Below are 18363 nucleotides of genomic sequence, written 5' to 3' on the forward strand. Positions count from 1 at the left end.
GCGTGTTCATTAAAATTGATGTAACATTCGGCAGACGATATCGTCGTCTAAATTAGTTAATAAATGTATGTATGTTGTGTGCTTTGTACCGACCGCGTCTGCTGTGTCCGTTCACTCCAAGAGCGTGGCGTGGCGATGCGCTCGTTCGCCTCGCCGAGACCCCACACTGGCGCCCAACGTGGGGCTCTTGGGGTATCGGCCGACAGTTTTTGCGGTTCAATACAGGGATTTTGTTAGAGCCGGAGTAGAGTAGGCCTAGGGGGACTTCTTTGCTAGCGTCCGTGGTGTGCTTTGTTGAGAAGCGAGGAGATTGGTTTTGCAACGTGTTTGAATTTGTCGGCAGGTCAACTTTCTATTTATTTTTTTGCTCGCAGGTGTTGTTATTTTTGTTGTTAGTTTTCAAAAACGTTGTTGAATTAGGACGAGAGTGATGCGGTCCGCGTCCTGGGGTGAGCAAGGCCTAGAGCACGTGGTTTGTAGGCCAGGCCCGAAGCGAGTGAGTACGGAAGTCTCGTGGGTGGTCCGATTTTCTTTAAATAGTAGCGCAATTTTCACGGGGACGAAGAGGACAAGAACACACGACACTCGCTACACTCGCAACTAATTTTATTTCAGAAGCAGCACATCATAACGTGTGGAAAGGTATACATCGGCCAGACGGGTCGATGTTTGAATACCCGACTTTTAGAACACAAGCGATCATTAAGAACTGACATTCATTCTCACATAAAGAGACACTGTTCCCAGTGTGGCTGCTCACCACTGTTCAGTGACACGACCGTAGTCTTTCGTCATGGAAACCAACTAACCAGAGAAATTGTCGAAGCCTTCCACATTAAAAAAAGAAAAGAAGGATGCATTAGTCAGTCATCGGTTTCGTTAAGTGACCGAGAAGCCAGCTACCTCGAAGGACTTAATTGAGATCAGTGTTTGCACGTGTCATACTCTCCTTTTTGTCGTTTCAAAATTTTGTTTCAAACACGTGTGAATTCCCGCAAACTTTTTTGTTTTTTTTTATTTGATGTTATCCAGGGCTGTTTTTAGTTATGTCATTTTGAAGTGTAAGCGTAACTGCCGTGTACTATCGCTTGAGTCTGCGCAAAAGCTTCTGTTGGCATTGATTCAATGTTCGTAGTTCTTTTCTGTGTCGCTAGGGTTATGGGTTATATATGATGTGCTGCTTCTGAAATAAAATTAGTTGCGAGTGTAGCGAGTGTCGTGTGTTCTTGTCCTCTTCGTCCCCGTGAAAATTGCGCTACTACACCATATGGTTAAATGATGTCTCACCAACTAGCCCAGCTCTCAACCCTACTGAATTTCTTTAAATAGCTTCTTCTATATCTTTTGGTTCAGGGAGCCAGGCGTCGTTGCTGTCTGGTATTGCGGCTCGACGCCGAGGCGTCGTGACACCGCCCGGGGCGGTGGACGCCGATCGCTCGGTAAGCTGCTGTGTGCGGCGAGCGATAGGGCCACCTAACAGAGTGGACGTCTCCTCGCGGCTGCCTCTTCTGCGCCTAGGCTGGGTGCTGGGTGGATGCCGGTTGTTGCCGAGCGACTCATTAGGCCTAAGGCTCTGCGCAGCCGCCTGTCACACGTGGCACAACTAGGTGGATCGTGGCGTTGAGGTGTTGCGCTCTGCTTCCCTCACTTTTTTTTTTTCTTGTGAGCACGAGTTAGAAAAAGTGATTTTTGTTTTATTTTGATGGGTGTCTCGGCCGCCACCGATGTTTTAGCTAGCAGTACTGACCATGTACCACGTGGACGAAAAGCTCGAAGCTCCCTTCCCGAGGACCTGCTCGATTGTTTTCTTTCAAGTTTTTTTGTTGTTGTTATTGATGTATTCAGTGGGAGGGATGTCATCCACGGCCGGCTGTCCTACACATCGTCAGCGTCGCTGGCCAGGAATGCAATCGTGAGGTCGGGCGATGGAGATGCCTGGGACCTGCCCAACTGCCTGCAGTTCGGCGCCCTCGCGAGTGCTGGTCGCAACTGGAAGACGTGTCAGCGCTAGCGACGGATCGTCGCGCCGACGGCAACGTTGCTGTTGTGGGGCCGGTACTGAGGTGAAGTCTAGCCGGACAGTGCAGCAGTGTCGACCAACGGCGGTGTCGTGGTGCAAGGACATTATGGTCGTGCGATATCATTTTTTTTTAAAGCTTGTGTAGCTAATTTTTGATTTCGGGATATGGTTTGATTTAAGGTTGGGGGAATGTGGGGGGTGCTGACAGCCCCCCTGTAAAGTTGTCTGCGCCAAGGCTTTATTTCGGTGGTGACCACCGCCGGGCGATAGATGGCGTTGTGTTCGCTTTGAGTACCACTTTTGGTAGAGTGGTAGTGCCGGCGGTGGCCCCTGGCGGAAGGCGGGCCTTGGTGGTGGGCGAGAGTTGAGCGAGCCTCTGCTGCGCGTGGCGGCTGCCGCGAACCGTTGTCTGTAGCGTGGGTCCCCGGTGCTCGGCACCGCGGGCTTCGCGCCGGGGTCCCACGTGAAAAGTCAGGCGTTGGCGAAGCCGCCTTAGGTATGTGTTAGTGTGTTGGGTTTGTTAGTGTGTGTTTATCCTGTTATTGTGTGTTTAGTGTGTCATTGCGTTATGTTGTTTGTATGGTAGCGTGTTAATTAAAATTGATGTAACATTCAGCGAACGATATCGTCGTCTAAATTAGTTATTAATGTATGTATGTTGTGTGCTTTGTACCGACCGCGTCTGCTGTGTCCATTCACTCCAAGAGCGTGGCGTGGTGATGCGCTCGTTCGCCTCGCCGAGACCCCACAGCGTGACACCAAGTGTTTCGATCACCGGATCTGGCACTTCCATGCCTTATGCCGAAAAAGAAATTATAAACGACCCCAAAAGACAATGAAAACAAGGCTAAAGAAGTTAAAGAGTGCATAAAGACACTTCTATTTATTATTCTAGAGCGTTCTGAAGAAAACGCAAGTGTTGAACTTTCTAGGCATATTTTCTCGAAATAGATTTTTATAGGCTTGTGCAAATAATTGAATGCCTCGAATGTTCAAATGAACATTGCAGGATTCTAATTTGCTTTGAATCGAGTTAAATTATTGAAAAATTTGAATTATTTGAAACAAACGAATAGTTGCATAGTAGTCTGCATGTGGCACCCTATAAAGACAATTTCACTGCAGTGGAGTGGTGCTAAACCGTGAAAACGCATACCCAAGAGCAATTCGCACTGCCACGAAGCCCCACTGCAAAGTTAAGTAAAGATTTGTGGGGTTTAACGCCCTAAAACCGCTATATGATTATGAGAGACGCCATAGTGGAGGGCTCCAGAAATTTCGACCACCTGGGTTCTTTAACATGCATCCAAATCTGAGCGCACGGACCTACACTACTTTCCCCTCCATCGAAAATGCAGCCGCCGCAGCCGGGATGTGATCCCGCGACCTGAGGGTCAGCAGCCAAGTACCTTAGCCACCATACCACCGCGGCGGGGCTTAAGCAAAGATGTTACCTCCCATCAATTCATTTTATTTCAAGTTAAAAATGTTGGTAAACTGACTTGCTTGCTCTAAGTATAGCAAATTTTTAATATAACATATTTTACAGGCTATCTACCGAAAGTCAAATTCTGCTACCTATTTACCGCTTTCTTTGATGCAAAAAAATTGTATTTGCACTGGCCTTGTCTTAATTTTCTAAAAATATTGTGCAGGTTCGTTAGGTCATGACAAATATACCAATTTTTCTTTATAATATACGATATATGCTATTCGAATTCGATTCCAAATTATTTGACCAAGGTGACTCTTCTTTTCGAACTCACTTCAAACCTAAAATTCACTATTCGCACAAGCCTAGATTTTTATGCTAGTTGTGGTGCTGAAGAAAGCTGAAACTCAAAGACAGCTCATTAAATCTGTGTACCATTTTTTTTTTTTATTCTGTTTCTCAATGAATTTTCCAGGGTGCCACAAGGTCCTTTCTGTTTAAATTCATTCTAGGTGAATCTGATAACTACCATCTAAATCAGAACATTTTTTTGGAGGGGAAATTAAAAAAAAAAAACATTGTAATACCATGGGATCAGAGATGACCACAATGATTTGCAGCTTTCTATTATGTCCTGAAATTTCTCATGACTCTTCCTCAGCTGGCACTCATGTAAAGTTAAACCTCAATAACTCTGCAACTAAAAAACACACCTTCATAAAAATTTGCAGTTTCCCTAGCTTTAGTGTAGTGAACATGCCCTCAAAGTTTCATCCCAATGTCTTAAAAAATAAATTGTGGTCTTCAGGTAGCCTCCCCCCTTACTATCATGTAAACAAACACAATTCAGCCTCTGCATTGCCTGAATTATTATGAGATACCTAAAAAACACAACTTAATTGCATGTGTTTCATCAACCAAGACACTTTCAAAAGGACTTGTTTTTGGGCTAGTAGGTACATACTTGGTGCAGAAGACTGAGGCGCAAAAAACATATCGTGAAGCAGGAAGAGCAGGGAGTTCGTTCTTTCTTCTCTCCCGCTCTTCCTGCTTCACAATATGTTTTCTGCGCCTCAGTCTTCTGCACCAAGACACTTTCATGTCATAAGAATATGCCAATGAACCCTGAGTAACTTGTTTTTTCTGCATAAAACTTATGGGGTGGAGTACATGAAGTGCTAAAACAAAACTAACCAATAAAAGTCCATAACAGACCTGTTACTGCCGTCACTAGGACAAATATATGTTCCATAGGTGCACAGAAAAGGTTGCCACAAGTCACGCTCTACCAGGATTAACAAGCATGTTTAAAAGCAATAGCCAAAAATTCGCATGGAGCCTGCGTGTGAAAATCAACTAGGGGCACACGAAGAAAAACATAGCAAGTGATGGACGCTTCAAGTGAAAAGGTGCTAAATAAAAAAATGGAAAAGACTGCAATAGCCAAGATGAAATAATCCATAAAGTTCTCTCAAAAGTTTGAACATGAACTAGATTGCCCAAAACTTCTGCTAGTGCTTTTTTTTCCCCTCTTTCTGTCAGTGTGTAGGACGGACGGACGGACGGACGGACGGACGGACGGACAGACAGACAGACAGACAGACAGACAGACAGACAGACAGACAGACAGACACAGAACTTTAGTGAAGTCCTTAGGAGTAATAAAAAATTATTCAAATGGCATTGAAGCTTAATATTTGTATTCCCTTCACACTCAAAATTATGCTATTTACATAGGTCTACAAAAAGCCTACTAGATATAGTGCAAAAAGATAAGAAAGAAAAGATGGTTGTGGTCTCCATTTTAATTATGCTCACTTTAGTTGCAATTTTTCAAACCAGAACAATAAATCTGAGGTTAGTTTTGAGAAAGAAAAATTTGATAAGTCTCAAAACGCTGTCTCAAGAAACTTACAACACACCATGTGTGTGTGGGAGCTCAGTTTTGAAGGTCGTGTCCAGAATGCACATTGTAAAAGTGATGCATCATTCCAGAGAGCAGTAATGATTTTCAGTGTCGGTATCAAGCCCTGTCTACTTTTGCAAGCCTTCTGGGCAGCATCCTTTCAGTGTGAAGTACTGCATGGAGGCCCCTCTACGTAACAAAACTCAGCCATGCTTATTGTGTTGTACGCCCACCTGCAGGAGGACACTCTCTTCCCGGCGTATAGACTCCATGAGAGGACGAATGACTGGGTTGAGCTTTTCCGGGAGCTGGTCCAGGCGAACAAGGAACATCGACAGTAGAGACTGCACCCTGCAAAGTGGGCTCTTTTGTAAGCAGAAATAGCTTGCTTGCTCTACAGAATCGCTTCTCTCTTGCTGTGCTTTGTAGGCACATGCTCGTCAAAGTAAAAAAAAAAAGGTATTAGCCCAACAGCAAAGACAAATAAAATTCAGAATACCTACATTTAGGACACAATTTTTTTCACTAGTTTACCATCAGAAGATAGAGGGCCTTAAGAAGGGAAGGGTACAAAACAAGCACAGAAATATAGCAATAGTGAAGCAGGCTCAAAATTAGCCATCGTTGAAAAAAAATGTGAGAAAGAAAAACACCAACAGTGTGCAATCACACTGCAAAGTGTTCCGAAAAATGCCGGCTATCAAAGCGCTTCGTTCTTATGGCAGAGGAGGGAAGGTGATTACAGCCTCTGCTTGTTGTCATAGGAAGGAAAGAAAGAGGTTGGTGTGGCAGAAAGGAGCGGCTACATTATTTGGGCCGTTAGCACAAGATGAAAAATAAGCAGCTTCTGACATTAATTTTTCTAGAAAGTACTGAAGAATGACATTACCTCTAGAAAGTACTGAAGAAAATTTTAAGAATGAGCAACAACTGAAAAGCTGTTCTTCTAGCTTCCAGGTGTTAACGCGAGTTATTTCAAACATGCTTTCTACTAAAAGCGACTGAGCTGGATTCCATGTGACATAAATGCACTAAGGTTTTGTGTGGACTGTTGTTTAGTCTTGTTTGGCAGTTTAAGACGAGTTCGTGCTCAGTGAAAGTTTTTGCAAAAACAATAGAACTGTTAACAATGTTGATCCTTTTACTGATAATCCTGAGATAACTTGGGTGACTACACGTGTGCAAGCCCTGAAAAACCCCAAGTGCATTCGTTGTGCCTCTCTAAATGATTCCCTGGCACACAGGAGACAACTCTTGCACAAGAAGACAATGTGTGTGTGTCACGTATGTGGAGAGCATATAAACAGATCAGCTCTTAGTAAACTTTCAACATCAGATGGGGCCCATCATAGAGTTTCATACAATAATACCTAGAAGAAAATCTGAAGTTAGTGTCTATGGGAGCTGACACACATGGCGCTTCAGTGAATATGTGAATGATGGGTAGTACATGGATTTGCCTAATCTTCGTACTTCATGCATCGTTTGGCTTCACATGGCTTGAAGCTTTTTTGTCACAAAACAACAATCGGCAACAGTTGATCAGTTACGCTTCCCCACCTTAATCTTTCAGGCTCACCAATTCGAATCGGATCACAAGTTCACAACTGTTTGTTCTTTATTTCGAAACAAAACTTAAGCACTGCAATAAACAAAGGCACAACTACATTACACCCACAAACACAAAAACTAGACAAATTCGTGTATTACGAATTATTTCAAATGTTGCGGAATGATCGCATTGCCAGAGTCCCTTCTAGGTGATTTTAAAAAACTGACGGCTTTTAGCGTGTGAGAGGTGCTGACACCCCCTGTAAAGTTGTTTGCACCACGTGGCAGACGTGTCTCGCACAGAAGCTGTAATTCGGGGAAGACAACTGCCGGACGATAGATGGCGTTGTGTTCGCGTTGAGTACCACTGTTGGTAGAGTGGTAGCGCCGGCGGTGACCCTTGGAGGAAGGCAGGCCTTGATGGCGGGCGAGAGTTGAGCAAGTGTCTACTGCACATGGCGGCTGCCGCGAACGGTTGTCTCTTGCGGTGGGTCTGCGGTGGACGGCACCGCAGGCCGCCTGCGATAGGCCAACGTGGTGAGTGAAGCGTTGGCGACGCCGCCTTTTGTGTGCTCTCATGCTGTGTGTCTGTTGTATTATTACCTAGCATATTACTAACGAGTTATGTATCGATTTGGCGGACGATATTGTCGTCTAAATTAGTTAAACAAATGTATGTTCTTTGGTTTGTACCGACCGCGTCGTCTGTGTCCGTTCACTCCAAAAGCGTAGCATGGCGCTCGCTCGCCAATTCGAGACCCCACACTGCCTGCCCAACGTGGAGCTCTTGGAGTATCGGACGACAGTTTTTTGCGGTTCGGTATAAGCTTTTGTAAGAGCGGGCGTAGAGTAGGCCTAGGGGTGCTTCTTTGCTAGCTTTTCTTGAGAAGCGAGGGTATTGGTTTTGTGACGTGTTTGAATTTGTCGGCATGTTGAGTATTTTTTTTTGCTCGCAAGTGTTGTTCCTTTTTGGTGGTGTTAGTTTTCAAAACCGTTGTTGAATTGGGACGAGAGCTATGCGGTCTGCATCCTGGGGTGAGCAAGGCCTAGAGCACGTGGTTTGTAGGCCAGGCCCGAAACGACTGAGTACAGAAGCCTCGTGGGTGGTCCAATTTTCTGTAAATAGCTTCTTCTATCTCTTTGGCTGCAGCGATGGCGTAGTGGTTAGAGCATCCGCCTCGCATGCAAGAGGTCCGTGGTTCAAATCCCGGTGCCGCGCAGTTCCCAACTGGATTAAAAAAAAAAATCCGCGTGTTGATGGAACTGCATTAAGATGCCTGGGGTGCGGCCTCACCGGTAACCACCGCCGGGAACGCACTCCCTCACCAGAGAAGGATTGGCCACCCTGGTGCAGTATCTGGCCACTACCTCCCACATGCATACGTCAAATAACTCACGGCCCTCAGTCCCCAGCAGCTGCGAAGCAACTGACCACGGCGGCGGTCAGACCTGCAACGCAGCAGAGGGTGCTAAGAATCTCTGGATCCGGACAGGCCGCCATTGGAACCTGAACTTGGCAAGGTTTAACGCTAAAACCTTCGGACAGGCCGCCATTGAAAGCTGAACTTGGCAAGGTTTAACGCTAAAACCTTATCTAGTGATGGAAGTCTAGCTGTACTATTCGAGGAGCTAGAGGGTGTTAAATGGGACATAATAGGGCTCAGTGAGGTTAGGAGGACAGATGAGGCCTATACGGTGCTACAGAATGGGCACGTCCTTTGCTATCGGGGCCTGGCTGACAGAAGAGAACTGGGAGTGGGGTTCCTAATTCACAGAAACATAGCTGGCAACATAGAGGAATATTATAGCATTAATGAAAGGGTGGTAGGTATTGTAATTTAACTGAATAAAAGATACAAGATGAAGGTAGTACAGGCTTACGTGCCTACATCCAGCCATGATGACGCTTCAGTTGAAAGCTTCTATGAAGACGTGGAATCGGCAATGAGTAAGGCAAAAACACAGTATACTATAGTGATGGGCGACTTTAATGCAAAGGTAGGGAAGAAACAGGCTGGAGACCAGGCAGTAGGAGATTATGGCATCGGCACTAGAAACGCCAGAGGAGAGCTACTAGTAGAATTCGCAGAACGCAATAATTTGCGGATTTTGAATACCTTCTACCGAAAACGAGAAAACCGCAAGTGGACATGGAGGAGCCCTAATGGCGAAAATAAGAACGAAATAGACTTTATAATGACTGCACACCCAGGAATCGTGAAGGATGTGGAAGTGATTGGCAAGGTACGATGCAGTGACCATAGAATGGTACGATCTCGAATTCGCCTAGACTTGAAGAAGGAACAACAGAAAATGATACACAAGAAGCCAATCAATGAACTAGCACTGAGAGGGAAAGTACAGGAATTCAGAGTGTCGCTGCAGAACAGGTACTCGACTCTTAGTGAGAAAACCAACCTTAGCGTAGATAAAATGAATGATAATCTGACGAATATCATTACGGAGTGTGCAGTGAAACTTGGAGGCAGGGTAGTTAGACAGGACACTGGCAAGCTTTCCCATGAAACGAAGAACCTAATTAAGAAGCGTCAAATCATGAAAGTCTCGAGTACAACAGACAAAATAGAACTGGCAGAGCTTTCGAAGTTGATTAATAGGCGTAAGGTATGCGATGTAAGAAGGTATAACATGGAGAGAATTGAACACGCTCTGAAAAACGGAGGAAGCGTCAAAGCAGTGAAGAGGAAACTTGGGATAAGCAAAAGTCGGATGTATGCACTAAGGGACAAAGAAGGCAAAATAACTACCAATATGGATAGGATAGTTAAAATAGCGGAGGAGTTTTACAGAGATCTGTACAGTAGCCGAGACAACCACGACCTTAATACTATAAGAACTAGCAGTAACCCAGATTACACCCCACCAGTAATGATAGAAGAAGTCAGAAAAGCTTTGGAGAGCATGCAAAGAGGCAAAGCTGCTGGTGAAGATCACGTAACATCAGACCTGCTGAAAGATGGAGGACAGATTGTGTTAGAAAAACTAGCCACCCTGTTTACGAGGTGTCTCCAGACAGGAAGAGTACCAGAGTCGTGGAAGAACGCTAACATCATCTTAATACATAAGAAAGGAGATGACAAAGACTTGAAGAATTACCGGCCGATCAGCTTGCTCTCTGTAGTATACAAGCTATTTACAAAGGTAATTGCTAACAGAGTAAAGAAAACATTAGAATTCAATCAACCAAAGGAACAAGCAGGATTTAGAACAGGCTACTCAATAATTGACCACATTCATACTATCAATCAGGTAATAGAGAAATGCTCAGAGTATAACCAACCACTATACATAGCCTTCATAGATTACGAGAAGGCGTTTGACTCAGTAGAAATATCAGCCGTCATGCAGACACTGCGGAATCAGGGCGTAGATGAAGTATATATAAACATTCTGAAAGAAATCTACAGGGGATCAAATGCTACCATAGTGCTTCATAAAGAAAGCAACAGAATACCAATCAAGAAGGGTGTAAGGCAGGGGGACACAATCTCCCCAATGCTATTTACCGCGTGCTTACAGGAGGTTTTCAGAAGCCTAGAATGGGAAAAGTTAGGGATAAGAGTTAATGGAGAATACCTTAGTAACTTGCGCTTCGCCGATGACATTTCATTGCTGAGTAACTCAGGGGACGAATTGCAACTCATGATTACGGAGTTAGACAAGGAGAGCAGAAAGGTGGGTCTTAAAATTATTCTGCAGAAAACGAAAGTAATGTACAACAACCTCGGCAAGAAGCAGCGCTTTGAGATAGGTAATAGTGCACTTGAAGTTGTAAAAGACCATGTCTACTTAGGGCAGGTAATAACCGCAGAACCTAACCACGAGATGGAAGTAACTAGAAGAATAAGAATGGGGTGGAGCACATTCGGCAAGCACTCTCAAATTATGACAGGTAGATTGCCACTATCCCTCAAGAGGAAGGTATATAACAGTTGTATCTTGCCGGTACTTAGCTACGGAGCAGAAACTTGGAGACTTACAAAGAGGGTTCAGCTTAAATTGAGGACGACCCAGCGAGCGTTGGAATGAAAAGTGGTAGGTGTAACCTTAAGAGACAAGAAGAGAGCAGAGTGGATTAGGGGACAAACGGGGGTTAAGGATATCATAGTTGAAATAAAGAAGAGGAAATGGACATGGGCCGGGCATGTAGCACGTAGACAGGATAACCGCTGGTCATTAAGGGTGACTAACTGGATTCCCAGAGAAGGGAAGCGGGTTAGGGGGAGACAGAAGGTTAGGTGGGCAGATGAGATTAAGAAGTTTGCGGGTATAAATTGGCAGCAGCAAGCACAGGACCGGGTTAACTGGCGGAACATGGGAGAGGCCTTTGTCCTGCAGTAGACGTAGTCAGGCTGATGATGGTGATGATGATGATCTCTTTGGGCTCAGGGAGCCGGAGCGCCGTTGCTGACTTGTATTGCGGCTAAACGCAGGGGTGTCGTGACACCGCCCGGGGCAGTGGACGCCGATCGCTCGGTAAGCTGCTGCGTGCAGCGAGCGATAGGGCCACCTCACAAAGTGGATGTCTCCTCGCAGCTGCCTCTTCTGCGCCTAGGCTGGGAGCTGGGTGGATGCCGGTTGTTGTCGAGCGACTCTTTAGGCCTAAGGCTCTGCGCAGCCGCCTGTCGCACGTGGCACAACTAGGTGGATCGTAGCGTTGAGGTGTTGCACTCTGCTTCCCTCACTTTTTTTTAATCTCGCGATGCACGTGTTAGGAAAAGTGATTTTTATTTTATTTTGATGGGCGTCTCGGCCGCCGCCGATGTATTAGCTAGCAGTACTGACCGTCGTACCACGTGGCCGAAAAGCCCAAAGCTCCCTTTTCCGCTCCATTGTTTCTTTCGAGTTTTTCATGTATTCAGCAGGAGGAATGTCATCCACGGCCGGCTGTCTTTTGCACATCGTCGGCGTCGCTGGCCAGAAATACGGTCGTGAGGACGGGCGATAAGGGTGCCTGGGACTTGCGCAACTACCTCCAGTCCGGCGCCCTCGTGAGTGCTGGTCGCAACTGGAAGACGTGTCGGCACTAGTGACGGTTCGTCGCGGCGACGGCAACGTTGCTGTTTCGGGGCCGGTACTAAGGTGAAGTCGAGCAGGACAGTGCAGCAGTGTCGACCGGAAGCGCAGGGGCGGCGCCAGGGGGGGGCAAAGGTGGGCTGGAGCCCCCCCAAAATTCTCGCCTGCCCCCCCTATGCCCACTCAAGTGCCCGGAAGCATATAGTGAAAACCTAGTAGGAGCAGAGCTAGCTTGCCCCCCCGGAGGAACTCACTTTTCGTGGTTGCCCCCCCAGTAAAAACATCCTGGCGCCGCCCCTGCGGAAGCGGTGTCGTGGTGCAAGGACATTATGGGCATGTGATGTCATTTTTTTTATTAAAGTTTGTGTAGCTTATTTTTTTGTTTCGGGATGTGGTTTGATTTAAGGTTGGGAGAATGTGGGGGTGCTGACACCTTCTGTAAAGTTGTTTGCGCCGCGTGGCGCACGTGCTCCGCATTGAAGCCGTATTTCAGGGGGGACAATCGCCGGACGTTAGATGGCATTGTGTTCGCGTTGAGTACCACTGTTGGTAGAGTGGTAGCGCCAGCGGTGACCCCTGGCGGAAGGCAGGCTTTGGTGGCGGGCGAGAGTTCAGCGAGTCTCTTCTGCGCAAGCCGGTTGCCGCGAACAGTTGTCTCTCGTGGTGGGTCTGCCGTCAACGACACCGCAGGCCACCTGCGGTAGGCCAACGTGGTGAGTGAAGCGTTGGCGACGCCGTCTTTTGTGTGCTATTATGTTGTGTGTTTGTTGTGTTATTGTGTAACAATGTCCTAGCGTATTACTAACAAGTTATGTATCGATTCGGCGGACGATATCGTCGTCTAAATTAGTTAAATAAATGTATGTTCTTTGGTTTGTACTGACCGCATCGTCTGCGAACCCGTGCAACTGTATTGCACGGGTTCGCGGAGACATGTAGAAAAGAGCCCGTTCAACTAGAAATGTAGTTGACTAAGGTTGAGGCGGGCTAGTTGGTTATTCATGTTGTTCAAGGTATAGCGCATCCAGGACGGGACAGAGAAGAAAACACAGAACACATACACGGCGCTAACTTTCAACACTGCGGTTTAATCCGAGAAACAGCAATACTTCTACCCAAACATGGCGTGTCACAACCACGTGCTAGAACCCGTGCAATACAGTTGCCCTCATCGCTGCAACCGTGTGTAAAGCCCGATCTCTTGGCATTTGCATCCGCAATCATGTGCTTCCAGAGGCCATCACTGCTCTCTTCAGTGGTTTCAAGCCCTCCATAGGACACGGGATGCGCATCATGAAGATCCTCAGAGCTGAGTCACTCAGGCATGCTCGGATCTTGCGTTGCCACCTTGACGTCCAGTTGCACAACAGCTTCGAGTTTCACACGGCAAGATCACAGTTCCGACAACACATGCAAATTGCGGACCAGTTCACCGAGTTCCTGTGGCAGCCTCAGTTGCGGCTTCTTCGGCAACACGTTGCGAAGACGCATCAGATGACTTCTTGTGTTCTCCACAATCCTGACGGTGTTTATCTACATGACGATGTACAGCATCTCCTTGGTTTAGGACCAAAGTTCGCCGTGGATGCCAGGAGGAACAAATGTGAGCTGCTATCCATTGTACGTCAGGTTTCTCAACGAACACCCGAGGACAAAGCTTCTAGAATGAATTCTGCAAGCGTGGATGTGTTAATGCGTTGTAAACATTCTGGTTCCAAACTTCCTGTGAATCGCGCTGTCAGTTTTTTACGTGACAATTCGTTATGTGTCGTTCCCGCAGACAAAGAAGGTGGTCTTACCGTTCTTTCACACCAATCATTTGACAAAAAGGCATGTGACGCCATCGAATCAGTTTTCAGTGAACATTCTCGTGTTTCGCTCAATAAGGTTTGAGCAAAGGCTATTAAGTTATGCAAGCAGATGAACTTAACAGGCTTGCAAAAAAGCGTTGAAAAGACAAAGAAGCTTAGCCTCGACGTGTTTTTTAGCGCGAAGACACATAAACTTGACGTCCCGTTAAGGGTTATCATATCAGAAAGGGGTACTTGGCAAAAGTGCCTGGCATCGTTTTTAATGAATAAGCTTAACATTCTTCCCATCAACGACCCTTTTCTTGTTGTGAATTCTGAAAAGATATTAGAATTTGTTGGTCAGCATGCTGATAAAGAAATACAAGCTTTCTCGGCCGATATAAAGGACCTTTATTATTCACTGCCCCACTCCCAAGTAATGACGTCCATTCCCGAATCCATTGAAGAATTCAGAACTGTCAAATTTCAGAATGAAGTAGGTGTTTCAGCAGCGAGCTTAATTGAGCTTCTTAGTTTTTACCTGTCGTCTACTTTTGTTACTTGGAAAGGATCAGGCCATCTTCAGAATAATAGTGTGTGTATTGGTTCCTGTCTCGCTCCGGTTTTAAGCAATTTGTACTTAGCTAAGTTAGACAGAGACCTCAACAATGTACTACAAAGGTCAAATGTTCTAAAAATTTTTCGTTTCGTAGACGATTTTATTTTATTTGTTGACAGCTCAACCAAACAGTTTGAGGAAGTGTGCTCCAGCATTCAAGCCGCTGTTAAAAGGAGCCTTGAACCCCTCAAAGTGTCCTTTGAAATGCCATGTGATAATGCGATTCGGTTTTTAGATGTCCGATTTGTTTTTAATGATGATCAGACATTCTGGTATTATCACCCTCATGCTAACAAACCTATACTGCCATATAACTCGGCGCACTCCAAGCTCGTCAAGCGAGGGATTGTCAAGATGTGCCTTACTAACGCCTTGAAGAAATCCTGCCAGCATTGTTTGCCTTTAAGAATGAGAGAGCAAACAAAACGTTTAGCTGACTCAGGGTACCCACAACACGTCCTGACATCTGACGCGGAAAGCCTTCTGAGGCAAATCCGCTGCGACGAAGCCGCGGAAACGCGTGCTACGCCTGCAAGGAAAGGATTGGCTGTAATCCCATATATTCATGGTGTTTCACATAACCTGAAAAAGTTAGCAGAACATTGCAACGTGCGAGTAGTTTTCTCGGCACCTATCAAGCTAAACAGTCTTTGCCGAAAGACGAAACCGGAGCGCCCAGAGAAAGGTCTGTGCGAAAAGAACCACCGTATTAGGTTTGTCGCGTGCATCACAGGAGTCATCTACCGGATCCCATTAACGTGTGATGCAAGCTATATAGGCCAAACTGGTAGATGCATCAATGATAGGCTGAATGAACACAAGAACAACGTGGCCAAGGCACAGCCTGAGGGTTTTTTTGCAATTCACTGCAAAGAATGCGGGTGCCAACCCATCTTTAATCGCACCAGCATAATCGGAAGAAGCACTAACCAAATGACAAAGCTCATCATAGAAGCAAGATTCATTGCTAAGTTTGGGGACGCATGTATAAGCAAGTCATCGATGTCATTATCATTGAAAGAATTGCATTATTTGGATGTCGCATGAGTTGCAGTAGATCAGTTTTCTGGTTCTAGCACGTGGTTGTGACGCGCCATGTTTGGGTATAAGTATTGCTGTTTCTCGGATTAAACTGCATTGTTGAAAGTTAGTGCCGTGTAAGTGTTCTGTGTTTTCTTCTCTGTCCCGTCCTGGATGCGCTATACCTCGAACAACATGAATAACCAACAAGCCCGCCGTGCAACCTTAGTCGACTCATTAGTGCGTATTCGCTTTAAGCGTACTGCTGGTTAAGATGTTGTGACGAATTCCCACCCGAGTCTCATAGAGATTAATGCATTCGCGGTTCGCTTAAGTCATAGTGTTCGGCTTATGCCTACCAGTTAGTGAGGACTAACTGTGTACTACAATAAGATTTTGCGCCAAAAAATTTTACTGCACTGCTGAACTTGCAGATGCCACAATGTGCCATGAACAGTTGAACAGTTTTTCATCATGTTGATAAGTGTGGAGATCAGCTAACAAGTTATTTCAACTTTCGTGCAATCGCAGCAATGACATTGCGAGCAATCATCGGAGAAAACACAAAGGCAAAGTGGCGACCACCGACAAACGTGCCGGTACGACATAGTGCCGGCCACAGTAAGCATCCCCGGTTATCTGTTCAGGCACATGTGTGGCGTAGTGCCACTTTAGGCCTACTGCACGCTTTTACTAGACCTGAACACGCTGAACCGCCGATCCCTGCCGCTTCGTTTTGCGGGATCGTGTTCAAGCACGCACCACTTTACAGAAACCCAAGCAGCTTACTGTTGTGGAGTTTAGCGATGCGGGTCACGAGCACCGAGATACCTTGCTTCATTATGCCAGCGTGGCTATCTACGACTGTGACGTCACTTCATGGGCCGTATTCAAGGGCTATAAAAGTACCCCCGGTTCCGTCGTTCGCCAGTGGGCATGGCTGCAGAGTGGGCATGGCTGCAGCACAACGGGCAACATGCTGGCCAATCCTTTTTGCTTTGTGCTTCAGGTTTTTCTGGGTATCCATCTGGCACCAGACTATCTCCAAAGGACATGCGCACAACACGGACCGGGGCCTGCTCTGCAATGGACGGCGGATGTCAAGAACAACACGTGTGACAGGGTTGAACTTCGCTTCATCGTGCCAGCGTGGCTATCTACGACTGTGACGTCACTTCACGTGTCGTATTCAAGGGCTATAAAAGCTCCCCCGTTTCCGTCGTTCGCCAGTGGGCATGGCTGCAGCACAATGGCAACATGCTGAGCAATCCTTTTTGCTTTGTGCTTCAGGTTTTTCTGGGTATCCATCTGGCACCAGACTATCTCCAAAGGACATGCCCACAACACGGACCGGGGCTTGCTCTGCAATGGACGGCGGATGTCAAGAACAACACGTGTGACATGGTTGAACTTCGCTTCATCGTGCCAGCGTGGCTATCTGCGACTGTGACGTCACTTCACGTACCGTATTCAAGGGCTATAAAAGCTCCCCCGGTTCCGTCGTTCGCCAGTGGGCATGGCTGCAGCACAACAAGCAACATGCTGAGCAATTCTTTTTGCTTTGTGCTTCAGGTTAGTCATCACCATCTTGCTTATTGTATACGTAGCGATGACCGATTTTTAGTGCTGCTGCCCTGCCCACTGTGTGTTCATTGCTTTCTTAACAGTGTTGTTCTGTTATCAAGGGATCTTTTGGCATGTGGGAATATTGAATCAAACCCAGGGCCTCCTAACAAAGATATGTTGAAGGAACTGTTGGAAGGACAAAAGAAGCTTACTTGTGTCGTTGAATGCGTTCAGGAATCGCAAGTAAAGATTGAAAAAAAGAATTTCAGGTTTAGCAGATCGTATAGACAGCCTCGAACAGAAATTGAATGAACTTAGCAGTTTGTCTACCGACGTTAAGAATATGAAGGTGTCAACATCAAAGCTTGAAGAGCAGGTATCAACACCTATTGACAAAGTAGATGACCTTGAGAATAGAAGCCACAGAAATAACTTAATCATTTACGGGTTAGAGGAGCCCCCTGACGAGAAGTATGAGGACCTGAAAGCTAAAATAGAGGAAGATATTTTTCAGCAGAAGTTGGAAATAACGGTAACAGGCATTGAAAGATGTCACAGGTTTGGCAAAAAAACAAAGGCCGGGCCACGACCTGTGATCATAAAATTTTTTGATTACCAGGAAAAAACTAACGTTTTGTCGCGTGCATTTAAATTAAAGGGAAGCACATTGTCCCTGTCTGAAGACTTTTCCAAACGAGTTCGAGAAATACGGAAGCAATTGTGGAAAAGTTCAGAGGAAGAAAGGCTGTATGGCTGTAAGGCAAAGCTAGTTTATGATAAGCTTAAGGTCGATGACGTCTTGTTTGCATGGGATGAAGGAAAGGGGTCACGCTATCGGCTGAAGAAAAAATCTAATTGACACAAAAACAAGCACTATAGTGCACTAAAAATACTAAATGTAAATTGTAGGAGCGTTCTTAATAAGGTTACTGAATTAGAGGCATTAATACTTTCTCATGATCCTGCTATTGCTGTCTTGACGGAAACGTGGCTGAGCGACTCGGTTTTTGATAGTGAATTTGTTCCGTCTGGCTACAGCGCATACAGAAATGACTGGGCTAGTAAAGGCGACGGCGTTTGTGTACTTTTCAAGGATAACCTTAAAATATGTAGAATGGCTGATGTGCCAGGAGTAGAAGGTATTTTTTGTAAGGCTTATCACAACGATGTCCGTTACATTATAGGAGGTGTTTATAGGCCCTTAAACGCTCCTGTTGACGTACTGAATGAATTGAAAAACTATTTGAAACTGAATATTAAGCATGATGACCGGATTATAATGACAGGTGATTATAATTTACCTAATGTAGATTGGAAAAAATTTGCCCTGAAGCAGTGCGACCCTTCGGGTGAAGCTATGCTTGATATTTGCTACATTTTTTACCTCCTCCAGCTAGTTGAAGACTACACAAGAATTCAAGG

The 18363-nt window shown here is 45.8% G+C and overlaps 1 protein-coding gene across 9 annotated transcripts in view; it reads right to left on the bottom strand.

Annotated features, from left to right (window-relative positions):
• Window positions 1-18363, bottom strand: part of Hel89B (histone acetyltransferase 1) — a 913881-nt gene that overhangs the window by 425428 nt on the left and 470090 nt on the right. For all 9 annotated transcript variants that reach the window (XR_012888773.1, XR_012888774.1, XM_037419311.2 and 6 more), the window contains one exon: window positions 5592-5709. Coding sequence is in view for 7 of the 9 variants with exons in the window: in XM_037419311.2 (XP_037275208.2) it covers window positions 5592-5709 (118 nt within the window). In the remaining 2 variants the exon portion in view is untranslated. The remainder of the gene's footprint in view (window positions 1-5591; window positions 5710-18363) is intronic.

The sequence above is a fragment of the Rhipicephalus microplus genome, unplaced genomic scaffold, assembly GCF_043290135.1.
Source record: "Rhipicephalus microplus isolate Deutch F79 unplaced genomic scaffold, USDA_Rmic scaffold_16, whole genome shotgun sequence".
In the NCBI taxonomy this organism is placed as follows: Eukaryota; Metazoa; Arthropoda; class Arachnida; order Ixodida; family Ixodidae; genus Rhipicephalus; species Rhipicephalus microplus.